General features: G+C 38.9%; 1 protein-coding gene across 1 annotated transcript; it reads left to right on the top strand.

The window, feature by feature from the left end:
• Positions 1 to 28: 28 nt before the first annotated feature.
• On the top strand, positions 29 to 17,919 carry cwc22 (CWC22 spliceosome associated protein homolog). Its single transcript, XM_044131943.1, has 20 exons — positions 29 to 96; positions 1,275 to 1,331; positions 1,413 to 1,618; positions 1,815 to 2,182; positions 3,115 to 3,369; positions 3,571 to 3,699; positions 3,870 to 4,038; positions 5,155 to 5,208; positions 5,322 to 5,457; positions 6,506 to 6,712; positions 6,801 to 6,863; positions 6,950 to 7,045; positions 7,597 to 7,678; positions 8,979 to 9,039; positions 13,732 to 13,809; positions 14,852 to 15,004; positions 15,108 to 15,235; positions 15,545 to 15,646; positions 15,779 to 15,948; positions 17,246 to 17,919. Exons 2-20 carry the CDS (start codon positions 1,277 to 1,279, stop codon positions 17,716 to 17,718), a joined length of 2,985 nt encoding a protein of 994 aa, XP_043987878.1. The 5' UTR covers positions 29 to 96; positions 1,275 to 1,276; the 3' UTR covers positions 17,719 to 17,919.
• The last annotated feature ends 6,702 nt before the right edge of the window (positions 17,920 to 24,621 follow it).

Raw genomic sequence — 24,621 nt, 5'->3', positions numbered from 1 at the left:
GGAAGCACTTTTTAACCCGGAAAAGGTTGCTGTTCACAGCGCAACGTTTTCCGCCACAAAACGACAGTGATTTAAATAAGTATCAAAACGGCAACGGTAAGACATCATTTAGAGGCTTTAAACTTTAAGTAAAATATTAGTGCTTAACTAGAGACAGAGGATAAACAAGTTTCAGCCGCGGACGTTTATGCTAGCGCTACTTTAGCTTGTTTTACAAATAAGGTAGAATTAGCGTAGAAGCTAGCATTAGCTCACACAAATACACATGTGGATTAAACAATTCCCGTCTTCCGTGATTATTTATTTAGTCACTGATGTTGTTGTTGTTTAAGTAGGTCACTAACAGTAACCCTAGTTCACAAATTACATATGTGTATAAGCGTATTTAGGGAATTTCCGGTCTCCTTTCTGGCCTTGTTCTTCAGCTTAGGCAAATTCTCTTAGCATGGCAAAAAAATTAATAAATAAAATGCTGGAATTATGAGTAGTTTAATGTATTTCTTAAATGGTAATTTTAATAAGATAAAAAATAAATGCGAAACCAAACTACGTGATATGATAAATTAAATATAACAAATGTCAGTGATCAGTGTTTTTCACTGTCACCTGAATGTTTCCGTGTGTCTAAGCAGATTAACTCCACTGTTTTTGAGTGTCCAGCTATTAGTTAGATCTTTGGCTGCCGTGTACCTTGATTACTTAGGAGGGAAATTATACAGATCAAACCAGTTCTGAGTCGCTCAAAAACAACAAAAAGATCTAAAAATGGAGCTTATGGGCTGTACCTGTCAAGTGTCCAGTTCTGCAAAGAAGTGGGCTGTTTTCCCCTTAAATTATTCCAAAACTTCTAAACTGTCAAGTAATAAATCGATAATGGCATAATAGCGTGAATTATTTTCCCTCTCAGAAGCCAATACACTTTAATTTCGCAAAGAACACTTAGCAGTGGAACCAGAAGATATTTTAAATATCCAATACAAAGGGCAACAAAAAATTAAATAAAACGGAAATAATATAAAAAAAAAACGAAACTATCAACAAAAATGTATTATGATGTCTCAAAATTGCCCTTTAAAAATTATTTATCATCAAAATGGAAACTTTTGAGCTCCTTTTAATTCATCACGTGATTATTTGAGTACTGGTAATTGCTTATTATGACAGGTGTTGCTGTAAACCAAAACATGAAGTCACTGATTTTCAGAAGGTGCTGTTCTCATCAGAATCTTTGTGTTTACTTAATTTGTTCCTTTGTTTTATTATTATTTCTAGAGGGATGGATTCTCCAGTCAGAAGTGAAAACTCCAGTCCTAAACAAACAGAGAGAAATGGTAACATCTACTTCGTAGTCTCCTTTATTTCTAGTAGTTTCTATATTTAAAAAATGTGTTGCTCTTTCTCTGTGTCTGTAGGATCTTCAGATGATGAGTCTAGTCCAGGAGCACAGGGGCCTCAGCCAACTAATGCAAGGGAGAGAAGCTCTAAGAAGGAATCCTCTCCAGAAGGCAGTAACAAATCCAAGAACTCCTCCGCAAGCAGCTCAGACGGCAGCAGCAGTGATGATGATGAACATCAAAGTGCTCTGGTGAAGATTAGGAGCAGTGTGGCACAGTTACCAGTAAGATGACTTTCACCTTTGAGTTTGAGCTAGAAAACTAAAGTTCAAAGACACATTTTCTTCTAAGGCAGCTTGATATTCTGTTTGTCTGATGTTCCCAGGATAATTTAATTTCGTCCTGTTGTCCTGATTTGTAGGTTGGAGGTTAGAAGAAATGATACTTAAATGTCGATTTACTCTTCTGCTGTTCTTCCAGAGAGCCAGGTCCAAAGAGAGTGACAGATCCTCATCTAGAGAGAGTAAACGGTCCATGGAAGAAGACGGATCTGAGTCCAAAGAAAACAACCGATCCAAATCCAGAGAGAGAGACGGATTGAAGTCAAAGGGACGTGAAAGGTCGGGATCCAGATCCAGCCGAGAGGATAGATCCAGATCCAGGGAACGAAGAAGGTCCAGGTCCAAGTCCAGATCCAGAGAACGTGGAAGATCACGGTCTAGATCAAGAGGACGGGAAAGATCCAGATCTAAGGGGCGAGACAGATCCAGGTCAAGAGGACGGGATCGTTCAAGATCCAGAGAAAGAGACCGGAACAGAGACCGCTTCGATAGGAGACGCTACCCTCGGTAAGGCACAGAGACACAGAGTACCAGTCAGACTTAATCTCAAAAACATTTCCACATTATCTTGTAACAGAGATAAGTAGTTTTATGTTTTGTTAATAGGATTTTGCCAAAGTTGATTATTCATCAAAAAAGTTTTTATATGTGGTTTAAGTCAAACATATGGCTCTTTGGCCAAACAGAAAGTCTAATTTTTATGAGATTGTGTCATGATGACATGCTTAAAATCTTAAATTATGTGTGTAATTAACTTATTACAATATTGACACTATGTGACATTTAAATCTGATCTAAGTAAATAAACTGGCAAATATGTCTTATTGTAAATAATTTAAAACCAGAATCTGTAATTTGTTGATGCTTGTAGCATATATTTTACCAGTCCTAGTCAAAGGTTTACGGACACACGTCATTGTAATGAAGGTAATTTTTTAGGCTTTGATGTCTCTGTTGTAGCTGTCCTGTTTTTTGGTAGTTTTAATATTAACCTGGGAATGTATAAAGGTCAAACCTTAACCTGAAGATCAAGGTGAGACTTTGAAACCTAAGTGCACTGTACCACGTGTCTCGGTGATGGCAGCATCATGCTGAGCATTTGCTTCAATGCCAGTGGCTCAGCAGCTAGAAAGGAGGAGGATGACCACTTCTAACATTTTCAACTTCATCTCAGATCAACAACCAGATGATTGAGTCAAACATTGAAATGTGTTTTGGCAACAGATAAAGACAGCTAAACTTCCTAAAACTCGTTCTCTTCCAGAAAACCAGTCAGTCTAAGTGAAGCTTACCATTTCTGGTGAGAAACATGCTCCAGTAGTGTGCTATGTTCCTCTGAAATTTGCAAAAAGAACATTTCAAAAGCCTCGGGTATGGGTCCGGTTTGCGTCTCTGCCTTTATAAATAACCTAAAAACTTCTCCTTTCTTCTGTGTACAGAGATCGCTACGACGACCGGCGCGACGACAGGGACAGACGTTTTGATCGGCGAGCCAACAGAGATGAAGATTCAGAGCGCCGGAGGCGGGGCCGCTCTGGCTCCCCTCCAGCAGACAAGGAGCCAGCTGCCGGCGAAGAGCCGCCGGTCAAAAAGAAAAAGGAGGAGCTGGACCCGATCCTGACGAGGACCGGCGGCGCTTACATCCCGCCGGCCAAACTGCGCATGATGCAACAGCAAATCACAGACAAGAGCAGGTAAGATTGGGTTTATTCCTCTTTCACCTCCTGATCATTGATTAGTCTTAAAAAAAAACTACAAACCTCTTTTACTGTTTGTCTTCTGGTACTTTTGTTTCAAAGTTTGTTGAATCACGTTGAACGGCACAATGCTACTGACATCAATTATCTCTACCCGTTGACATTGCATAATCACTGATGCCTCGCCCTTTTTCACAGCCTGGCCTATCAGAGGATGAGCTGGGAGGCTCTGAAGAAGTCCATCAACGGTCTGATCAACAAAGTCAACGTGTCCAACATTGTGAACATCATCCAGGAGCTGCTGCAGGAAAACATTGTCAGGGGAAGGTAAGCAATTATTTAACCGTACACTAATGCAAATTCTGGTTTATTTTTCAATTTTCAAAATATTTCCTAGATGTAGGACAGCTGATATTGTAATAACAAGCAGAAAGAGGTTTGTCGTTTGTATGCTGCCCATTTGTAACTTTTCGACTGGTCCTCCGTCTGTCTGCTAGGGGCCTTCTGGCTCGGTCAGTGCTGCAGGCCCAAGCAGCTTCTCCCATCTTCACTCATGTGTACGCTTCCGTCGTGGCCATCATCAACTCAAAGTTCCCACAGATTGGCGAGCTGATCCTTAAACGCCTCATCTTAAGCTTCAGGAGGAGCTACCGCCGCAACCTCAAGGTACCCCGTCAGTCAGGCTTCAAGGACTAACAACCAATTACATTTCTGGCATTTTTTTTATCTTCTGTGGTGAAGTAATAAACTTCTTTGGAAATTTTGGGTTTTTAAATGGCATGCTTAATGTCGTGATGATGTTCAGTGGCTTCTCCTACTTGTGATCCATGTAGGACTGAAAGGATTAATTGAATTAATTGTGATTAATCGATTTAGTTACCTGGGGTATACAGACTCTAAAAATAGTAATTTAGTTTAATATCTTTCTTTGCAGATATTAAACCAAAACTGCACTATATATACAGTATATATATATTTTTTCGTATTGAAGATGGAAAAAAATGCCCTTTGTCTTCAAATCTGTTCTAACCAGAACCGATTGGCTGTATTAGCTTCACCTGGTTCAAAATCTGAGAAAAACAATCTCATATTAAGTACCTTTTACTGTCTTACAGTATTAATTAAAAAAATTATTAACTGATTAGTAGATAGTATTTTTTTCCTTTACCTACTAATGGTCAAGCATGCACTATAGGGATGCTATCTTATTGCATTTCAGGCATTGACATTTTTAACATATTTGTAATATTGTGCAAAAAAGGCTTAATTGATTAAATGAAAAACCTGCAGAATGTGCCAATTTTTTAATGCAGTTGATCGATTAATCGTTAATTAAAATCATTGTCATTTACAGTCCTACTTGTGACCCTTCTCGGTAATGTTCTAGTCAATTCTAGTCTAGTTTAAATGTGAATTCATTCAGAGTCCTAAAAATAGCAAGCGTGTCCTTTCATAGAAGTGTTTTTCGAATGAATGAGCAATTTGAATGTGACGGATTCACCTTTGTTCCCAGAGGTGGAAGTTTTCCAACATGAACAGGTGGAGGCGATGCGAGTCCAAATTACTGATCAGAGAAGGATCTGGAGCTAAATGAGAGGAGGAAGCTTTAAACATAACCTAGGATGTGTTTTCATGTGCTGCTGTCGAAGTTTGTACAATCTGTTCGCTTTTTAAAGGAGATAATTCAGCAGAGGAACGCTTTTCGCTCTCACCGTCTAACTTAATGCTTTTCAATGTCTATTGGTTTTGGGAAAACTTGTTCATTAAAGCGTCTTCTTACAGCAACAGTGCCTGACGGCCTCAAAGTTCGTGGCTCATCTCATCAACCAGAACGTGGTAGGTCCCGATTTCTCCTTCCCGTGCAGTTAGAGTCGACGCCCGACGTCCCAATGAGGTCGTTTGTTTGTGTGTGAGAGTTTGTGTTGCATCTCACTCCGCTCCTCCCTCAGGCCCACGAGGTTTTGTGTTTGGAGATGCTCACTCTGCTGCTGGAGCGTCCGACTGACGACAGCGTGGAGGTGGCCATCTCTTTCCTCAAGGATTGTGGACTCAAACTGACCGAGGTCTCACCCCGTGGAATCAATGGTACACTCCATCAGCAGCTATTGACATTGTATCATCTGCATAAATGGGTCAACACAGGTTTAGATATACCAGGGTTCCAACGCAGTGCAGAATAACATGCAGCCTGATTCAGGCGTGTTCCAGGTCTGGATAAGTAAAAAGAAAATAGTCTGGAAATATTTGCATTTCCAGACTCCGTCTATCCATCCATTAATAATTGATCCATCCGTCCTTCTGTTTTATTATCTCCCATCTATTCTTTTGTTCAACATCCATTCAATAATTGGTCCATTTGTCCATCCATCCTTATATCCTCAGTCCATTTGTTTTCCCATTATGGCAAGGCCTGGAAAAGTCAGGAATTATTTTTTTTTCATCACTTTTCAGATCTAAAATCTGTCATCAATGGCTAAAAGCAGATTGGGAAATGTTTCTGTTTCTAAACTCTTTTTTCTTTATCTCTCCTGTTCTCTGAAAGCTGTGTCCTCCCATTTCTTTGTTTTTTTCAAATGTTCATTCATCCATACCTTTTACTTCTTATATCTTTCCTTCCTTCCTTTTTTCATTTCTCCTGTCTTTTCCCTGCTGTCTATATTTTTGTGCCTTGTTTTTTCCATTCTTGTATCCTTTTCATCTTCCATATTTGTGTCGTCCTTTTTTTCTCCGTCCTTCTTTCAATAATTCCTTCTTTGTGTCCTTCTTTTCTTTAAAAATCCCTCTTTGTTGTGTTCTTTCAGGCTTGCCTCCATCCTTCCTTATCCATTTCCTTTCTTTCTCTCCTTTTGATCCTCCTTCCTCCTAGCTTCATGTTTTTGCAGATTAATTGTTTAAGGCCAGTAAGTTGTAGGAATATTTCCCCTAAATTTATAGGCACTTGATTATCTTACGTTTTAATGTGAACTTAAACGACTTGGAAGTCTGGGAAAAATATGGAACTTTTTCATGGAAAAATGTTTAGGATTCCTGTTATCTGTCCATCTATTGAGCATTTCTGCTTTCAATTACAGAGTTTTCATCTTAAAACCTGCTGAATGTTTAAACAAAAAATGTATTTCTTTCTTTTTTGCAGCCATATTCGAGCGTCTCAGGAATGTCCTCCATGAATCGTCCATTGACAAAAGGGTCCAGTACATGATCGAGGTGATGTTTGCCATCAGGAAGGATGGTTTCAAAGATCATCCCGTCATCCCTGAAGGCCTGGACCTGGTGGACGAGGACGACCAGTTCACCCACATGCTGCCGCTGGATGACGAGTACAACCCAGAGGATATCCTCAGTAAGATGAAGAGAAAGAGGCAGGCGTAGCTTCGTCTAGATGTGTGTGTGTGTGTAAAAACATTATCGGTGTTTGTGTGTTCATGTAGACGTGTTCAAGTTGGACCCAGACTTCCTAGAGAACGAGGAGAAATACAAAACCATCAAGAGAGGTGAGAACGTCCTTCACTTTGAGGCGCAGTCCAGTTCACGGTGGCCTCTGCCACAGTTTGACCAATCGGCTGTGGCCTTCTGTCAGATATCCTGGATGAAGGCAGCAGCGACTCAGGAGAGGAGGGAGATGGCAGCGACGATGAAGAGGAGGAGGAAGATGAGAACGAGGAAGCGGGAGAAGGTAAGATTAACGAAGAGAAGTCGCTGCCTGTTTTAATTAAAGGTTATTCTAACAATGTTGACATGATATAGATAAGTGTTTTAAATTATTTTGTACTAGTCATTGTTATATTTTTGGGTTTAGGATTTAAGCATCTGCAGTTTTAAACTCCACATTAAAAGTAAAATGGGTTTTAAAATAAATTTTAATGATGACATGGCTTCAACGTTTGTGTATAAAATAAAATAAAAAAGTAAGATTCAGTGGTTTTTGTATCCAATCAGGAAAAAAAAGACTTTGTAGCTTTTTGTGACTGTTGCTCTAAAAAAATAATTTTATCTGGTTTATTGGGGGGGAAAAAAACTCCCTCTGGTCCTTATCATAAGAAGCTTTTTGATCTCAACCAATGACGAGTTATTAGCTGATCAGAAATGTAAATTTGATTACATTTGGGATGTTTATAACATAAGTGTGTGAATTAGTTTTATTTTTATGATCTTTGCAATATTCTGATAAGCATTGGGTAAGAAACATTTACCAGCTAGTCAAACTGCTCTTTCCCTCTCTCCCAGATGAGAAGGTCACCATCTTTGACAAGACAGAAGTCAACCTTGTCGCTTTCAGAAGAACCATTTACCTCGCTATTCAGTCCAGGTACACACACACAACTTCATATTTCTTTAACAGCTGGGCGTTAGATATATTTTATCAATTAGTCAAATTTTTGGTCTTTGAAAATGTTAGATTTGTAAAATCTGGATATATATATATATATATATATATATATATATCATGCCCAAAGTTTTTTTACAGATTCTATTTACTTGAATTCATGTCAATTCAACGACAGAATATAAAGATAAGGCAAACTTCTTCTTTTTTTTTTTTTTTTACGAGAATAAAGTCATAATATTACACAAATATTGCAGTCATGATAAAACGAGAATAGTCATATGAGAACAAAGTCAAAATAATACGAGAATAAATCAATAAATACTACCAGAATAAATCATATCTAAGAAAGATATTAGGAGGATGAGGTTATAATTTTATGAGAACACCCAACACAAAAAATTAACTATCAAAGCTTCTTTTTTTTTTCTTTTTTTACAGTAAAATTACTTTTTTGTTTTCATCATAATTTTAAGATGTTAATTTTTTGGTAATATTATGACTATATTCTCATAATTAAACAAAAGTTATCATAGCCAAGCCCTAATACAAAGTTATACAACTCACAGAAGGGTTGATTGAAATAGAAGCCACTCATTTCTGATAGAAAATGTGATCTGGTATGAAAAACATCAATGATTTCATTTTTAGTTAAAATCGCCCAGCCCTTTGTATCGACGTCCATTCAGTTTAGTAACTGCATTTAAACCTAACCCTACAAAAACAGGGGGGGGTCCACTGCATTAGGCTTTGGCCTCCATAAGTCCCACCTGTCTTCAGAACGTTGATAAATACGCCAGAGAATGTCCTGAACAGAATAGCTAAACGACTACACACACACACACACACACACACACCTAACTCTGCCTCAGAGACGCACATTGGCACAGTTGATGACTCAGTTTTGTCTCTGGGTGTTGGCAGTTACTCACAGCTCCTGCTATATTTGATTGAGTTGGACGGTTATTTAAGGCTGAGAGAGAGTGAGGCTGTTTTTGTGAGAGACGGTTTTAATAAAAGATGACTGAAAATAGAGATTTTAGGAGTGTTCTTGCTTCCAGACACGCTTCTGTAATGATTGGTGTTTTGGTCACAGTGAATGTCATCTCCTTAATAACTGTCCTCACAGAGGTGGGGATATTTATTGATGTATATCTGTTCCAGTTGCCATGGTTTCCCCAAAGAAGATGTGACAGGTTATAATGAGATAAAGATGAAATAGCTATGGAGGTTCTTTATTGACACATTTGCAGTTTGGTTTATATGTTTGTTATTTTTGCAGCTTGGACTTTGAGGAATGCGCTCACAAACTGATCAAGATGGACTTTCCTGACACACAAACAGTAAGTTTATGAACAGAGAAAGGCTTGGACTGATCAGTAATAATACCCGCCTCACACACCTTTCAAAATCTTCTCTGGATTTATGTGAAAGACAAACACAAAGCAGTCCTTAGTCATTGGTAGTTTGTTCTTAAAATCGTTATACAAATAGAAAACTGATAGTTGCGGCATGCAGCTCATCCTTTGATCGGGCACTGCTAGGTTTTTATGTTAATTACAAATATAAATACTTAGGACTGTGAGAATCTACGTATGTCCGCTCTTAAAATGTGTGTGCCTTTCAGTGAAGTGTGTCAAATTAGAAGCAGCCTGGAGCCAGAGTGACCACTGGCTGACTAACTAGAGGAAGTAAGAGTCGTTAACCTTTGGGTCATGGGACCCACGCTTGAGGAATCAGCTGCATACTGAGAGGGACACTTCAATGTCTAGAACAGATGGTTGATGGACTGTGTGTTTTGCCGCTGGGTATTTTGTTTTTCCCCTCCCCTGTATAAACACGCTGTAAAACACTGTAACCTAGGAACCAATCACTGTAAGCCAGGGACCGCCCTCATGAAAATAAAAGTAAGAGTGAGAAAAAGAAACTTTCGAGTATGGGTTCAAAGATGGGGATGTTTTTGGCCTCGCTCTCCGCTCGAGTGTAAAATCTATATCAATTGTCTTCCTCCTTTTTCTTTTATTAATGTTGAACCTGACAGGCAGCAAAGATATTCCCAAAAGGGTTTCGTGTTTTTATGTTCACTAAAAGGCATTGTGACATTGCCGACGCGCACATGCTCCGTTCTTTTTGTTGCACCCAAGCATTTGTCTCAAGGGCCAATTCATGCCCTCAAGAGGCTCAGCTAAATCAAATAGATGACTTATTACCAGGTTTGCGTTGAACTTCATGACATGCTGAAGGATGTAACATTGCCAAAGTTGGAGCGGGGATCAATCTAAATCTAGCAAGACACACTGGCTTGTGGTAATCAGAGCTGGTTGCCCTTCGTCTATCCTGCTTAATTGTTGGTAATTATGCCTATTATTTGTGTCAAGAGGTTTTGTACAGGGGTTTGACATCCTAGAAATGAAGCTAAATTGGTTTCTCTCTGCTTTAGCTGTCAACCAATCAGCATTAGTTTAACTGAAGAAACGGGACTGGGCTTTATTTGATCGTTTCTTTCACCCTCCTGTCAAAACAGTTGCTCAGAGAGCTGCTAAATATCATAGCAACATTATGATGTCACTCTCTGTCTCCTTGCTTCCCTTTATTACTTGACATTCTCTTCACCTCAGCAGACTTGGAGGATGAATGATGCCACTTCGCTGTTTGACATCTTACTGTCTGAGGCTTCAGTCTTTTAAGTACTCAACTCCAAAGCCATGTTCTGTAATTGGTTACAGGTTATTTTGAATATTCTTTTATCACATTCTAAATACTTTTTTAGTTTTAGCATAAAAAAAATGATTCAAGTTTTATTAAAAATCCACCTTACATTATTTTCACTCAATGCAGTGTGAAATCTGCCATCCTTCTGATCGACATATACGCAGACAAATTTATCACATATATTTTTATCACAGCTAAATGCCTCTCTATGCTACACAACTGTATTTTATGGAGCTTCTTCAGCTTATAGTTTGACCTCCTTTTGTGACCAGTTGTTAAAACTCCCCCAAAAAAAGGATTAACATTTTAACTGACTCCTCAGTCACATGACTTGCCATCCTTTGTGTCTGCAGCTTCATCTGTGTGTGGTCCTCGGGTCACATTAGTGTAATGATAATGATTGTGTTCAGATGTTTATAGTTGCCGGTCAGCTGTGTGTGTCTGTCTGTATAATTGTGAGGATAAATTTGATTGCTTACTGGGCTTTAGACATAAACGCTATCTTTTTTTTCTAGACAGTTGGATTTATTTTAAAGCACATGTGTCAAACTCGACGTCCGTGGGCCAAATTCGAGCCGCCATAGCTTTTTATGTGGCCCTCTGGATTCTAAACTAAACACTAAGTGTGATTAAATATTATATTATCAGTTAAATCAATGCAGTTTTTATCTATCTACTGCTACATTATGTAATTTAGGGTCTGATTTCTTGATTTTGCATGAAAATTCATGCAAAATCAACTAATTTTGCTAGCAATTGGGAGTTTATTGCAGATCTTTCTCAAAAACTGTCAAAAACTAAACAGCTGTCTCAGCTTTAATTGATGTCGGACTGTGAAGGAGAAAAGAGACGGAGAATTTTACACAACGAAGACGTAACGTTCAATTCACACGTACCCATCTAGGGACAAGTGCTGCGAATTAGCTTTTGCTATTGCACTGTGACGTAAACATGGGACTGCTGTTTTCTTTCAGTATGTCTATGTCGCTGTATGTCTGTCCCTACCAAATAAACTAATTCATTTATTTTAATTTACCCTTATCAGTGTTTATTACCCATCCAAGTTTGCATCATTTAATTAATGTAAAAAAAAAATTTTTTTCTCCTAAGCCTTTTTTGTGTGACAAATATTAATGAAAATGAACTGACAATGTGACAACAATGTCATCAACTTAGTCAGAAGATTGGATTTCTCTAAATCAAATTAGAATACAAATCTGACCCAATTGAGAAAAATGGAAGTTATTTTTGGATTCAGCTGTGGAAATAGTCCTAATTCAGCTGAAAAGTCATAGAGAACTTCCAGGAAATATTCTTTTGTAACTCGGTGTTATCAGTGCGCCTCAACTTGAAGGCAGGAATGGTCTCTCCTCTGGGACAGCTGGACAAAGTCTTTGTGGCCAAGGTGAACATTTCAGAGCAGAAATTGTGTTCACCTTACACAATAATCAACAGGATAAATGACATGCTGTATATTTAGCACTTTTACGTTCAAATCCTGTCTTGAATTGGTTAATTCTGCATGTTCCAAACCCTAGATTGATTGTTTGCTGAGAGCAGAGAGGAATGAACATCATGCTGTGTGGTTTTTCATCCTCTTCTCCGACAGCCGCCCCCTCAAGTGCATCTTTACTATCTCAAACTTTGTTTTATGCAGAATGTGTTTGAACAAGAGCAAACACCTGCTGTGCTCTGCAGTGACTTTCCGCACAAACATTCAGACATAAACGGCGTGTGTTTATCTGGAGCTGTCGGCCTTGTCACTCATCATCAAGGCTGAATCACTCACAACAGCTGCGACACACACTTTCGAAGACGCTTGTCCACCGACACGCCACTACCCGCTCCTGATGCCTCACGCCGCCGTGCCCGCTCAAGTGTTTACTGCGCCAGGACCACGCTGCCATTGAAGCTGTCACATCAAAGTCAAGAAAAATCAACGCGTCTCCTTTAAGCCACTCGGCACAAATAGGCAGCTGATGAATCCTGGTGTGACGCGTAGGACTTGCTCCAGTCAGGCGGCGTTTTGCCAGCTCTCAGCAGAGTTTTAATTACACATTTAACTACCTGCTTTAGATTCACAGGACTAAACTCATGCAGCTATCCTTGCAGCAGCGCTCAGAAGTGGGGAGTCAACCTTTGGCCGACATAACTATGCGTGGGACAGATGTTGCCGATGACAAGGCTATTATCACGGAATCATATCACCGCCAGCCAGCTGGTTAATACGCTTGTGAAAATTACGGCATAACTGCTTTGTCTAGTTGACATTGCTGCATAAATTCTCTCTCTCTCTCTCTCTTTCTTTGCTTTGACTTTAGAAGATTTAAGAAGCTAAAGATCAGAATCTAGCTTACATATATATATATATAAAACCAAGACAAATCGGTCGACCTTCGTTCCAGAACATTTCAGCAGTAAAGCAATAAAACCACATCTGTTTGATCAGTTAATGGCAATTTATAAAGCAGATTGTCTACGGAAACCATGTTTCTGCAGTTCCTGCACCTTAAGCCAGGGGCCTCGAACTCCAGTCCTCAAGGGCCAATGTCCCGCAACTTTCAGATGTCTTTCTGCTTCAGCACACCTGGCTCCAATATTAGCTCATTAGCAGAGCTCTGTAGAGCTTGACTGCATGCTGGTGAGGCATTTCAGCCATTTATACAAGTATGTAGGGCAAGGGACGCATCTAAACGTTGTAGGATATCATCGGCTTTGAGGACTGGAGTTTGAGCACTTACAGTACTTTCTAAAAGTTTTTATAATTTCATTCACTAACTATTATGGACCGTTAAGGGTAAAGTAAAAAGTTCTTCACAGTTAACTACTTTGTTTTGGTCTGTCAAAATAAATCAAGAACATTTTGAGTCGAGTTATTTTTTTACATTCTTTTTGGATCGCACGGCTTTCGGAGCAAGCCGTAATAATTTGGGGAACCAACATTGAGATGGGGAGAAAAATTTATGAAACTCAACGGATGTCAGAGCACTTAACCAGGATGTAAATTATTAGGCAAAGATCAAGCATTGTTGCTGAATTTCATTCTTAGTTTCTTTAAAAAATGAAACGTATTCCCTGCACGATTCTTAAAATCATAAAATGTTTTATGAGATAAACTTGTATGTTTCTTGAAATCCAATGAAAACCTCCTGATTCTTTCATCTAAAGTAAAACTGACTTCAGCAATTGTTCTTGTTGAATTTGCTGTGATCAGACTTTTACAGTACTTGTTCATTTTGAAGTGAAACTCTATTTTGACTGTGCAGGCGTAACGCAAACATATTTTCTCGTATCGACGATGTTTTTTGTGTTTGTGTGAACAGAAAGAGTTGTGTAACATGATCCTGGACTGCTGTGCACAGCAGAGGACCTACGAGAAGTTCTTCGGTCTGCTTGCAGGGGTGAGATGCACGATCACCACACTCTGATATTAATACACTTAAAGTGGTTAAAGGTGTTGAGTAGTTTGATCGAAACTCTAGCCATTTTTTGGTTGTTTCATTAAGTTCATTTTATGGAGAAATTATGCTTGTATAATACAATAAGCTGGAATAATTTGCATTTATTTTGTAAATCTGGTTAAAATACTGTTTACCAATATGTGCGGATTATAACAAAAAGCAATAAGCGCTATGAGCCGAGCTAAAGCAGAAGCACTTGAAGAATATTAGTGAAAAAATGCGTTAAAGTGATGGAGTACAGGAATTAAATTAATCGTGTAATTAATAAATTACAGGCGATAAATCTGAAGGTTAAAACAGAGGTGTAAGAAGCCGAAGTGAAAGCAGACACTTTCTTCTGAAGGTGAACGGTCTGCATATTCTTTGGCACATAAGAGAACAGTTGAAAGAGCCTAGAAGGTTAAATCCATTGACATGCACAGTTTTGAATGAAGTAGCTTAAGGAAAACGACTAACTATGATGTATTGTGAAAATGAATGCAAGTCTATTATATGCTAAAAGTAGTTAGACAATTAAAAGTATGCACCGTTAGCTGGTATTCTTATAACATATCATGTGCCAATATCGGTTCTACTAATAACTTGGAACATTGGAAAAGTGTTCTGTCATGATAAAATTAGGTTATTTTTATTTTTCCTTATTCTTCCTGCTATTTTCTTCCAAGAACAAAAAAAAAAGGGAGAACAATTTTGGTAATATATTTACCTAAGCTACGTAATTTGCAGCTGTTGGCTAACATGCTATGAATAGCACGCTAGTTTACACAGTCTGCTAAACTAGCAGCTTGTAGGCCATTCTTAGCTATACTATTGACATTAGCATTGATAGCTAACATGCTAACTTCACACTTTCTTTGGGAAACTGTTGTGTAATTATTTCTGGTTAAGACGCATGTAACTCAATTATGTTTGCATTAAAAAAAATTAGAGCCTTGAAATTTATTAAGCTGTGTGTGTTTGTGTATTGTCCGTATATTTTCAGAGGTTCTGTCTGCTGAAGAAGGAGTACATGGAGAGCTTCGAGGCCATATTTGCTGAGCAGTACGACACAATCCACCGACTGGAGACCAACAAACTGAGGAACGTAGCCCGACTGTTCGCTCACCTGCTCTACACAGACTCCGTGCCGTGGAGTGTAAGGACACACAGTCCGGTTTCATCACACATCAGAAGGTCCATCTTGGTCTGAGTGAACCAGCAGTGACATTTTCTTTTTGCTTTAAATGAATGCTGATCAGGTGTTGGAGTGTATCCGAATGAGTGAGGAGACCACAACGTCATCTAGCAGGATTTTTGTGAAAATCCTGTTTCAGGAGCTCTGCGCCTACATGGGCCTCCCAAAACTCAACCAGCGGCTCAAAGACCCGTACGAACACACACATGCACAAACTCACTCACGCACAGGTCTTAATAGTTCAATTGGACAGAACATAGTTTCTGGACAGAACATAGTTTCTGTCCAATTGTAGAGATAAACAGATTAAACTGACAATATATGCCTCATTGTTTTAATAAATAGTTCAGCTTTTAAGGGCGGATGTTGGTCAGTTTCAGAAACCTGAGAGTAATAAGATACAGCATGAATACCTTTGCAATTTATGACTGTTTTAATTTTTCTGCTCCATAAAATATATTATAAGAATTTATAGCTTATGTTCTAATGTTTGTTTTGCAGAACCCTGCAAACCTTCTTTGAGGGTCTTTTTCCTCGTGATAACCCCAGAAACACTCGCTTTGCCATCAACTTCTTCACCTCCATTGGACTGGGAGGCTTGACGTAAGTTACATAAACCCGCCGAGGCCAGGTTCTCATGTCTGACGCGTCGCTTTATCTGTGCGTGGGATCGTTAATCGTTTCGCATAATTTTTGCCGTCAGCGACTAAATCTTGTGCAAACTTTCTTTCTCAGCGACGAGTTGAGAGAACACCTGAAGAACGCACCAAAGATGATCATGACTCAAAACCAGGAAGTCGAATCGTCTGACTCCTCGTCCTCGTCGTCGTCCTCGTCAGACTCTTCCTCCTCCGATTCCTCCAGCGAATCAGATTCTGACTCCTCATCCAGCAGCAGCAGCTCAGGTACGTCAGGCTGGAGTTTGTTTCCAGATGTTGATTTCTGCCGGCATCGCCCCTCCAAACCCGCATTTAACGGTTCCTACGGTTTGGTAAAAATCAGCGGTTACATAAAGTATAAAGACGACTCCTCAGAGCCTGAAAAGTAATTCATACCTCATAAAATGCTGCATATTTGTTATGTCAGGACCACAAACGTAAAGTATTTTTACTACAATAGATTTATTTGACAGTCTTAACACAAAGTGAGTCTTAACCAAATTTATTTTACAAGTAAGCTTTGTTTTAATGGAGCACTGTTGGATCTGTTTCTGGAAAATGGAAAAGTGCAACATTCCTACTTAATCTTAACATACCTGCATGGCAAAATATGATAGTGGATGTATTTGACGGGAAGCAACACAAATTTAAACCAAAATTTAAATACTTTTACTCCTCTTGTATTTCTCCTGCACAGTTATGTGTCACTGACTCATAAAATCCCACTCAAGTAAAAAGAAGTGTGCAAAAGTTAATGTTTTCAGGAGGTATAAGTTGTTTTTCAAGGCTCTCTAAATGAAAGAAAATTGGATTGGTAAAATATGAAGTCTCTACCAGAGTTTTACGTATTCACATTATTCAAAAATGAGCCTGGAGCTACAATTTCATCAACAAATAAAAAGTTTATTAATAGAATTTAGCATTTAATGCAGATGTGAAGATCTTACTGGTTTCTGTAGATTCTTCCTCTTCTGTTAGTGAAAACATTGCATTTAAACAGTTCATTTGTTATCTTTGTACAGATATTTGACTAAAGTAACATTTTTCTTTATTGATCTAACTTTCTAAACTTTTTTTTTTTTTTTGACAATTATTGTTCTTCAGGCTGGTGCATCGTCTGTAGTCTTCAGCTCTTATATTTCCCTGCTTCATTTCTGCTGTAAAAGACAGTGGAGCCAAGAACTTGTTTTCTGAGTCATTAGTTTCTCTTCCCTGCATGACTGCAAAACGCATTAAAAAAAACCCTCTGGGTTAAACAGACTACAGAGAAACTTTTAGAGCTGATTCTATGGAAAGAGGATGGGTTGAGAACCTGCAGACATAAAATCCTGCTGGTCAGGTCCAATATGTAGCCATAGACGTTGTTCAGTAGCAGTAAAGCTGCAGTTGTTATGCATGTGTGGAGCAACAAATTTAATTGGAGTCTGTTCTTAGAATAACATTACATCATTTGCCTGTTTCTTACCAAATGATAATTTACACATTAAACTTTTTATTCTTGGGTAGAATCTGTTATAATTCCTCTCCTCGTTTTGTCTTCCAGATTTTGACAGCAAACGCAAGAAGAAGAGGAGAAAGGGACGCGTGGAAGAGAAGAAGAAGAAAGGAAAGGACAAGAAGAATAAAGAGGAGAAAGTGGACAAGAGGCAAAAAGGAGGCAGGAGCGACGACGACGTCGAGAAGCAGGCGAAGAAGGACAGGAGGGAGCGCGAGCGTGAATTGGACGAGCGCGCACGCGGGGACGCCCGGGGACGAAGGCGTGAAGACAGGTCGGAGGAAGAGGAGCGGCAGGAGGAGGAGGGCCAGAGACGAAAAGCGGACAGACAAAGAGATGATGACGGTGAAAGACACAGAGGAAGAGAAGGGGACAGAGGGAGAGACAGAGACAGTGGGCGAGGGAGAGAGAGGGAGTATGAAGACAAGAGAGAGAGGGAGGGAGACAGAGAGAGGGATAGAGATAGGAATAAAGAAAACAGAGACAGGAACAGAGAGAGGGAGGAGAGGAGGAGGAGATGAAGTGATGGACTGATGACTGACAGATGAGGGGAAGCTTCCCTCCTCTCCTGTCATCCTTCTTTACCTCCTGCTGACTTTATACTGTCATAAACTCTGACCCATCATTCTGTTTCCCCCTCAGCCTGTTTTCTATTGTTGATTTTTGATGTTTATTAAATCAGGAAAAAATACATTAAAGTTGCTGTAGATGTTTTTGATTAATTTTGTTTCAAATTTCTTTGACTCTTAATTGGAGATACATTTGTTCTCACCGTTAGGATTGATCCGTTCAGTCTAGGGCTGACGGGACTGATGCTGCGTCCCAGTTGCACTCAGAACTGGGAAATTCCAACTTCCCAGTCTGAAAAGTCAACTGGAATATTCTCAGATTTGAATTTCTCATTGGGAACCTGGGAACAACTCTGACTCACGACCCCCAGTAACAACTTGTGAGGCAGACTGTGCGTTTCAAAATGGCCATTCCTCACATTAACCGCAGTAAGATGGAAATATGTCAATTTTCAAGCCGTGTAAAAGTGTACCTAAAATCAGTGCTACATGTTGTGCCAGCAAATCTCAACTGAACTAATTGAAAATGTTGTTGGCTTATGGAAAGTAAAACTTAAACAATACTTACTGGTGTCGCCATATTGAAATTCGGACGCATTTTGTACACGAAAAGCAGGTGAGTAATGATTTAAATAACACTAGCTTGTAAATGGTAGCATAAAAGGTGCTTAAATGTAAATACCACAGTTACTGCAGCACATGTTCTCATGCTACCATTGGAATGTACAGAAATAAAATCAAGCATATCTTCCTTCACTTATTGATCTTTGATTTGACTAACAAGCGTCATGACAAAAATTGGGATGTTTGCTACCTTTGTGCATGTGATAGATCCTGTTGATCCCAGTTTCAATCAATTGGACATGCGGTTGGCTGCAGGCCTCAACCCATTTCTTGCGTTATTCCAGACTCCGTTTGGGTTTTGGAAATGTTCTCACTACACATTCTGGGTAACAACTGTCGGGATTGTATGTCCCCTCCTGACAGCGTTGGACAAAGATTGTCTATTATTGTCCTCAAAGTCTCTCTGCAGCATGTTGGGAAAGATGAACTCCAGCAAAGTTGATGGAGGTTCAGTTCCTCTAGATAAGGGGCCTGTACTTTGGGACAAATTATGAAAAGCAATTGGTCAGTTGCTGACAAACCCACATGATATGAAATGACAACACCAGTACCTGCAGATGAGAGGTAAAGAGTTAAAAGCTCTTATGTTGTTTTTGTCCTCTTTTTTTAGACATGTCTGGTTGACAAATATCTGTTAATGTGCACCCAAATCGATTCATCTTTGTAAAAATATGTTCTTTTTCCAAATAACTCCTAGTCAAACCAATCTCATAATGCAAATGGTTAATATATACAAACTATCTGTAAGTTTCATGGAAATGTTGCAGGCTTCGTTACATTTTACATATTGTTTCCTCCAAAGTTGCAGACATGGCAGCCTGGTTTTTTTCTTGTCAGTTTACGATTCATTGATTCATTGGTCTTTGTCGAGATGGAATTTTATACACATGATACATCATTTAAAGTGAAAATCTCTGAATTTCATTTTATAGGGCGTTGTACATGTGTTCTGGGGATAAATTAGTCTCAGTTTTTTTCTAAGTTGTGAAGGGTTTCTAAACGGCTACAGCTGGTTGAATACGGTGCTTGACCAAGGAAAAATGTTTGATGAAACAGGTCTTGGGTTGATGCCTAAAAACAAGAGATACATTTGGTGCAATGACTACATGACTTTTACCGGAATCTCTTCCAGTTGCCAGTGCCTCTCTCTCACATGTATCTTTGTCCAACCTTGATGTTCAAGGTGAGATCAGGAGAAATGTGTGTGTGCGGGTGTGTGTGTGTGTGTGTGTGTGTGTGCACAAGTGGGTCATTTCAGAGCCGCACAGCGATTGGCTGCATGTCCTCAGGAACAGAAGGACGGGATTGGTTTGCCGCTGTACAGCAGACAGAGGAACGGATCCACGGGGACCTGTGAGCTGTGAGGAATTGTGGGAAACTACGGGGAGGCCCTGCAATGTAAGAGATACGGCACAGAGAGAAGGAGAGGGGCTGGGAGTGGACTCCTTTTTCTACAGCCAGTTAAAAATGTTACTGCCCAATTCAGTAATCACAAATCATTATCTGAAACTCCGGTACCATCGTCGGATTTATTTCTGTCCACTAATAAGTGGACGGATTTATCTCAACCTTAAACCTTTTATTTTGCATCCCCACCGCCTTTAAATTGAGGCATGAAATTAAATCCTGATTTTTAACCTGCATATTGTATTTATGGTACTCCGTTTATCTTTGTCTCATGTTACATTTTTTTCGATGAGCTGAAGCATGAAAGTGTGACAAAAAATGACAGAAGAAATCTCTAAGGTGGCAAATACTTTTTTTTCATTGCACTGTATGTCTGAGTTTGATTTTTGCTGTTCTCTTAATTACAAAAGCCCAACTTGTATATATATTTTTTAACTACTGAGGAACCAAATGGTCACAGTCAAATTCCTTGTTCATTAATGTTTTCTGCCAAAAACAACAACAAAGGAAATCTGAAAGACCAAACCAGCAAGAAGCCTGTCTCCCAGCACTTTCTGACTTTATTTTCCTTCTCCTGCAGCTGCTTGTTAGTTTATGATGAAGACAACTACTTAAAAATTGCAATTATATAAAAACATATCAGGCGAAGCCCTAAAATAGCTGGCAACTCCATGTTATCTGGGCTGCACACCTTACTACTTTTAGGCATGGATTAACACACAGTTGATGCTTCAGTCACTAACAAGGCTGGTTGATTATAAAATGTAGCAGAGCAGCAATATGAGAAATTAAATATGAAATTACATGTTCTTTAGGGTTCTAAATAAAATAATACAATACCAACTTTAAAGCCAAACTAAGTGCAAAACCTGACTTGGAACCTTTTTTTTCTTATTTGTAATCCTTTCCAGCTCATAATGGTAAATTACTGAGTAAATGCCAGCTTTATGTAAATAAGTGAGTAATTCTGATGCGATTAAACATGTTCTAAAAATCCTCAACTCCCTTCTGCCAAACTGGTTGCGTAAGGAACGAGGCATAGCAAATGCTACATCTATTTCAGTGATCGCGTAATCAGGCAGCCCCCTCACTACAGCGATGTTAGTTAAACGGTTCATTTTCTTTCTCGACATAAACAGCCACATGAAGGATAGAGCGAGGGGTCGCAGAAAAAAAGAGCAAAGAGGTCAGAGCTCGGGTTAAGGAGAGGAAACCGATGCAGGTTGGCATGAAGTGGATTTTCATAAATAAGCAGCCAAAAGAGCTGCTATCAACACCTCAGCGTGAAATGTTGAGCCTGTCTGGCGCCAAGCTTCCTGACGGACATTGAAAAGTGAGGAATCTATTCTCTGTAGGACAAATAAATCCTGAGAAAACGTAGAAGTTAAAATTTTGGCCAAATCTGCCTCTGATAAATCCACTGATGTAAATAAATGTTTTATTTTAGTTTTTTTTTTAGAAATCACATGCAGGATGAGCTGTGGTTGAAGAGGAGCAGTGTGTTGAACACATGTGTGCTCTCTCATAAGTAGTTCTTTCACACAGATTTGCAAATTGCATTTTTCCTTTGAGAACCAGAAATGGTGCTGATGCGTGTTGGAGTGCAGCCCTGTAGACACAGATCACAGTTAGAGCAGGACCACTTTTTTTTTTATTTTATTTTTACAAATAGTTCATTTTAATATCCGAATTGTTCTTTTAAGACGTCACATCATTCTGTTCTGCCTTGAAACAAAAAAAAATGTGACTTATTTACCACTCGCTTTATCCTTAAAGCGGGAATGTTCACCTATGTTAAAGGATGCTAGACTAGCTGGTACTAACATTGCAGTTTTTGAGAACTATGGATTCGGTTTTTCAGACAGGCGATTCTGAGATTACAAGGAATCCACTGGTTCACAGTCTGTTTGGATCAATCATGGGAATAGGACTAAAACACACAAGCAATTGTTACTGCAATCTCTGTAAACTCTGTCAAAGGATTGGTAATAATAAGTTTTACGCTGGTTAATTTAGGATTGTAATTATAAATTATAAATTAATTATAATTAATTAATTGATTGATTAAATTGATTAATTGTTTTAGTTCAGTGCTGCTCGTCTTTCTGCTCAGAGATTTTAGAAGTTAGCCTTCCCATCGATCGCTAACCGAGTTCATCACCATTCCTTACCTGGTACTTTGTTTTTAAACAGCACAAATAATAAATAATAAAAAATCAATGTCGTCGATCACAACTTCTCCTTCTGTTCACTGATTGGACAGGTTGAAATTCTGCTGGAGGAATCCAAGTCAATGGGAGGAAGTTCAGACGGAGCAGAGAAGGCAATGAGATTCGAGTGGAATTGAGTGGGAAAAATCGACCTGGGTCTACTCTACCTTCTGTCTGCTTCCTTCTGATCCCAGCGAAGACCCCAAGCAACAACGCAAGGCTTACTAGATATATTTATTTTCTCAACACGACTGGTGCTGTTTGAGCTGTTATTCTCTTGCTGCTGAACTTTGTCACGGAAAGACGCTTCCACAAGACACTGAAGAATCAAGCCGGCCGGCCTGTACGCACCAAGATAATCTCAGATAAATGATCAAATAACTCCTTGCTGTGTAGTAATTCCTCAAAAAGTGTAGACAGGGATAAAAGGCTGGCGTCATATTACCGCTGAAGTCACAATCTTTCCTTGGTTTTAATTTACTCAGGTTGCCTTATCACCCAGACAACAACAGTTGTGCAATTAAGCTGAGCGTTCCTGCTGTCCAGTCAAATTTGTAGTGTGTCCCGACCTGAAATATCTGCCAAGAAGAACATCAGTGGCTCCTTGGCTGCTGGTATAATTAAACTGTCTTTCTTTCCTTTGGGTGCAGGTTTATTCTTCCAGCTCTGTTCATGTATCGACTTCAAGGGTCTGAATAATAACCCCGGCTCACGTCGATCGCTCTCTTGAGCCACGTTGTTTTGTTTTGAGGTCAAAAAAACTTGAAACATCTGTGCCACATGCAGCTAAAAGCAACTGTTAAAGAGAATGTACTTTAGTAACTGTATATGAAACATATCTAAAACAAAGTGGGAACAAAAAAACATACATGATGCAACAGTTCTAGTGAAACCGACTCCAAAAATACTGTTTTCCAGCTTTCAGGTGAGCATTTTAAGATGTTCAGATACTTTGACCATCAGACTAATGTCATTTTTAAAGACTGGTTTAGAAAAATGAAACAAAAAAGACTTTTTAAAAAAAAAAAATGGTAAATTTAGTACTGATTCAGTTTACATAAATGTTACTGTGTCTATCTCAGACATAGAAATCAAAATGAAATATTTCATAAATCTTTTTCAATCTTTCAAGCTTTAAAATGATTTTTTGTGAGCTTTCCAGTTAGTGTGCAACTGGGATCAATTAAATTCAACAATATTTCATTAATGCCAGGGAGAAATTCAATGTTGCTGCAACTCATACAGAAATTTCTTCCAGAAGTTGTTGTAGATGCTGATGTTTGTGGGCAGAACGGATCTACTGGAGTGATCTATATTAGAGCAGACCTGAAGAGTCCATTATAGGTTATAAGCTTAATATGCCTTATACATTTCATTATCAACCAGCTCAGTTAACACAAAGCAAATCAAGATGAAATATCTGAAAAGAAACAGATGTATTTTAGCAATTAAATTGTTGTTGCTGATTTTACACGTGAACTAAACTCCGCAGTGTTTTCTTTAAATTCAACTTTCTGAGGCCACACTTTCTGTCTCTCACTGTAGTTTTCAACAACAAAAACATCCATTACAAAAGACCTTGGTAAGCGCGTCTGCAGTTAAATTATGGTTTCTAAAGAGAAATCTGTTTTCTTCTGACTCACTTATGTGGGGAATTTTACCATTATTCACTTCACTTAATACTTTAATGTTAAAACTCGTTGCTAAAGCGTTTATTTTTCATGTTGAATTTGATGGCTTTCAGTTTAGAAGCTGCAGATTTCTCATGCTTAACAATGTTTACTGACAAGATGGGTAAATTAAAAAAAGAAGATTAAAATCTTAAACATTCATGAATAAAAAAAAACTTCTTCACTTTGACTCTGCAAAAAAAACAACAAATAGTTTGTTGTGGTCCTTATTGGAAGATGTTACATTTTTAATAACCTTTCTATTTTTCTTCTGCAGATAGTTGAGGATTCGACTCTGCAACAGGAAAGGAGAAAATATACATTTTCCAGTTTTTAATTTCTCTCCTTCAAGCAAAATTGCACTTTTTTTCCAAACACATCTTCTGTAACTGGAGTGTTTTTTTATTTATTGGTACTTAAAGACAGATTTCTCTGTGATAGCTCTTAAATGTAGAAATCATCACTAAACCTCCTTTTTTTATGGCAAATATTTATAGAGATCCTTCTGGGGATCCACAAGACCTCCTGTTTCCAGCTTCAGCAGGCACAGAATTACTTCTCCAATCTAACATAAAGCCGGATTATGCAACCTGAGGGTCAGTCGGAGTGAAGTGGAACAGCAGAGACCGCCCAGCAAACTCACTCACAAACCAGAAGGAAAGTAAGATGATCCCCTCATTATGGCACCTTCTGCAGACCTTGCGGAAAACCGAGTTAGTTGACTGTAAATACAAAAAGATGATGGAAAACACGGTGCGCTCCAGCCTGCGTATTTGCAGCTTTCAGCGACAAAACAGCAGAGTTCACACACAGCGTACGCGAAATTTGTGTTTTTCCTTACATACTTATCCACTTGTACAGTTGTTGTGTGTGTGTGTGCGTGTGTGTGCCCGTGTTTGCCTCTCTAATGTCCCTGTCTCTATTTGTTGAGCGCGTTAGTGAAG

Source organism: Gambusia affinis, linkage group LG11 (assembly GCF_019740435.1).
Source record: "Gambusia affinis linkage group LG11, SWU_Gaff_1.0, whole genome shotgun sequence".
In the NCBI taxonomy this organism is placed as follows: Eukaryota; Metazoa; Chordata; class Actinopteri; order Cyprinodontiformes; family Poeciliidae; genus Gambusia; species Gambusia affinis.
Note: the sequence above shows the minus strand (reverse complement) of the source record. Positions and strands in the feature narration are given on the sequence as shown.